This window comes from Chaetura pelagica, unplaced genomic scaffold (genome assembly GCF_000747805.2).
Source record: "Chaetura pelagica isolate M959 unplaced genomic scaffold, ChaPel_1.0 scaffold344, whole genome shotgun sequence".
NCBI lineage: Eukaryota > Metazoa > Chordata > Aves > Apodiformes > Apodidae > Chaetura > Chaetura pelagica.
This window is the reverse complement of record NW_009953098.1, coordinates 5,298,945-5,301,525: the sequence shown is the minus strand read 5'-3', so window position 1 is coordinate 5,301,525 and position 2,581 is coordinate 5,298,945. Positions and strand designations below refer to the sequence as shown.

Genomic DNA, 2,581 nt, shown 5'->3' with positions numbered 1-2,581 from the left:
AGGCTGCACTGGCTTGATACAGCTGCTGGACTCAGCGCTCACACGGAGCAGCTGGGCCCTGCGTGCTGCTGGTGCTGCTGGTGCCGCTGGTGCCGCTGGTGCTGCTGGTGCCGCTGGTGCCTGCTCCTTGCTGTCAGGTGTGCCCGAGAGGGGATGTCTTGGGCCTGAGTGGTTGTCTCTGCAAAACTGTGTCCTTGCCGTGCTTCAAAAAGATCAGTGCCCAGCCAGAACACCGTCATTCCCTCTGCACAGTGAGCAATGTCCCTCAGGGTGCACATGGAGAAGAAATGCAGCGTGCAGATACTGATCTCACACTGCAGCTTGGCAGGTGTTTCATGTCACTGCTTCGGTGGGTGAAGCCATGTTTATTGAGCCCATCACAGGGACATTTAGTTAGACAAATTCTAAAGTACTGCATTGAATATGCTTTCTAATTGTCAGTTTTAGGAAAATTTTAACTCTGTGGGCTAGCAGGGCTACTGATAAAGAGATTTGCCTTTTGGGATCCACTCGTGACCTCTCAGTACTGGGGTGTTTAAAACACGTTGGCTCTTGCAAAGTAGGGTGTTTGGTTCCACCTGCTGTCTGGCTTGGGAAGCGCCTTGTTTTGTCGCTCAGCCGTAATGAGCCGTATGCTGACTTTTGCTTCCACCTGCTATGTTACTTAAAAACATCATTGTTTCATTGGTCTGATGACTGAGATTTGTACTTGGTAATAAAGTATGTCTGGTATTTGACCCTATTTAGGATACTAGATACATCTCTGAAACCTTAGAATTATTCAAACTAGGAGCTGTATTACCTAGATGACAGTTAATTCTGTTCAATGTAGATGTTACACTATTGCACTTCATCACGTTGATCTTACATGTTAGAGGACCAGAAGTAGAAAAAGTAGACATTTGGAGGGAGATTTTTCTTTCATTTTTTTACAATACATTTTGTTCAAGAGAGGAAAAAACCCAGACTACAAAAAAACTCCAACTCTGAATTTGACCATGAACCAGATACTGAAGGGAGGGAAAAAGAAGCTCTGTTTATGCCTAGTATCCTAGAGAAACCAGCCAAGAACAGTTCATTCTCAGATAAGAAAGGCCAGGAAACATTGCCAAGATTGATAGAATCTCAAGTTATCTGCCACATGAGCACTGGTACTGCAAGTTACAATTGCCCAACTTCAAGCTGTTTTTTCATCTTGCAGCATATAAAAGAAAAAATGATATGCCTCAGAATGTGTCTTACTTAAGAAAAAAATAGGGTCAGATATTTATAAATAAATGGGTGTAAATAAAATTATTATAATCAGTCAGACTTATCTAAATTAATAAACCCTTTGTTACCCATTTCTCACTAGCAAGCTTACTTGGCTGTTCCTTTAAATAGAATGGAGGTTCTAGTCAGAATGGAGTTGGCCCCAGCTCCAGTCAAATACCATAGGCATTAGCTCTGCTCCCACACAGGTTTTCCTCTCCATTCTATAGACAACAATAGCTTCCTTCTCAAAACATTATGCTGTTAATAACATCTATGAGATGGGTTGATAAAGCTGTCCTATTGATATAATGCTCTCCTTATTAACTGAAGAAAACTTTGGAACTCAGATAACTTTCATATCCTTGTAACACAGTAGTTCAAGCAGTTTAAAAATTTTCCTACTTGTTTTTTTAATAACCAGCATAAGTCTGTTAGAGATGAAGCAGAATCAGCTCTACAATACCTCTGCATTTTCCTTACTGCTCTATTTTGGAACTTGTCTGATAGATTGAATCAATCCTTTAGAGTATATTTAATAGTTCTAAACAAAGCATGCCTTGCCTTAGTTCCCTATGATATGCTTTGCCTTGGCTGAGTACATGGGGACCACTGGTGCCAAGCCAGTTTTGGTCCTCACAGTCTCTCATTGTTCCTTTGGAAGCCCTCCACAAGAATTTCCTCTTTTCTCTGACTTACCTGACTGACAATTTTAATTCAAACTAGGACTGCAAGAAAGTGCTCAGATGTTTGCAAACCTACTGATGCCTGATTTGCATTACTTGAGAGCAGATTCCCAGAGCTGCTGGTCACCTGGAACTGCAGTTAGTGGCTTTCATTGGCCCTGCAAGGACCCAGGGTTTCTGAAGCAGAGATGAGCTATCATAGTCTCTGAGCTTACTGAGAACTGTTGGTGAATAAACCCTCTGTAGACTTCTCAGGACACTATGAAACTAAAAAGCAAGATTAAATGTGCCTTACAGGGCTGGAGGGAATTCAAGCTGTCTAGAGAGAGACAACATATTATATGAGACCATCCAATAAATATACATAGGCAAGCTCCATCGTACCTGTTTCTCACGGGAGGGAGAAGAAATACTCTCCTCCCCCCAGCACTAATTTAACTTACTTGCAAGGAAAAATAAAGGAATGATGAGGAGCTGTAATCTTTCTCTTCTTTCACTGACAAGTGCCAAACACTGGCAGCAGGCACTATATTATGCTGCCAGAGTGGGTCTGCTCGAGGTGCACACACCCTTTTTCTGCTGGACTTCCTTTTTTTTTTTTTTTTTTTTGTTTTGTTTGTTTTGTTGCTTTGGGTTTTTTTGGT

At 41.8% G+C, this 2,581-nt stretch overlaps 1 protein-coding gene across 1 annotated transcript in view; it reads right to left on the bottom strand.

Moving 5' to 3' along the window:
• The window catches only part of SLC25A43 (solute carrier family 25, member 43), a 40,496-nt gene extending 40,257 nt beyond the window's left edge, over positions 1-239 (bottom strand). Inside the window, exon 1 of the mRNA XM_009997217.1 lies at positions 43-239. Within this exon, the coding sequence (XP_009995519.1) occupies positions 43-239 (197 nt within the window). The remainder of the gene's footprint in view (positions 1-42) is intronic.
• Between the last annotated feature and the right edge of the window lie 2,342 nt (positions 240-2,581).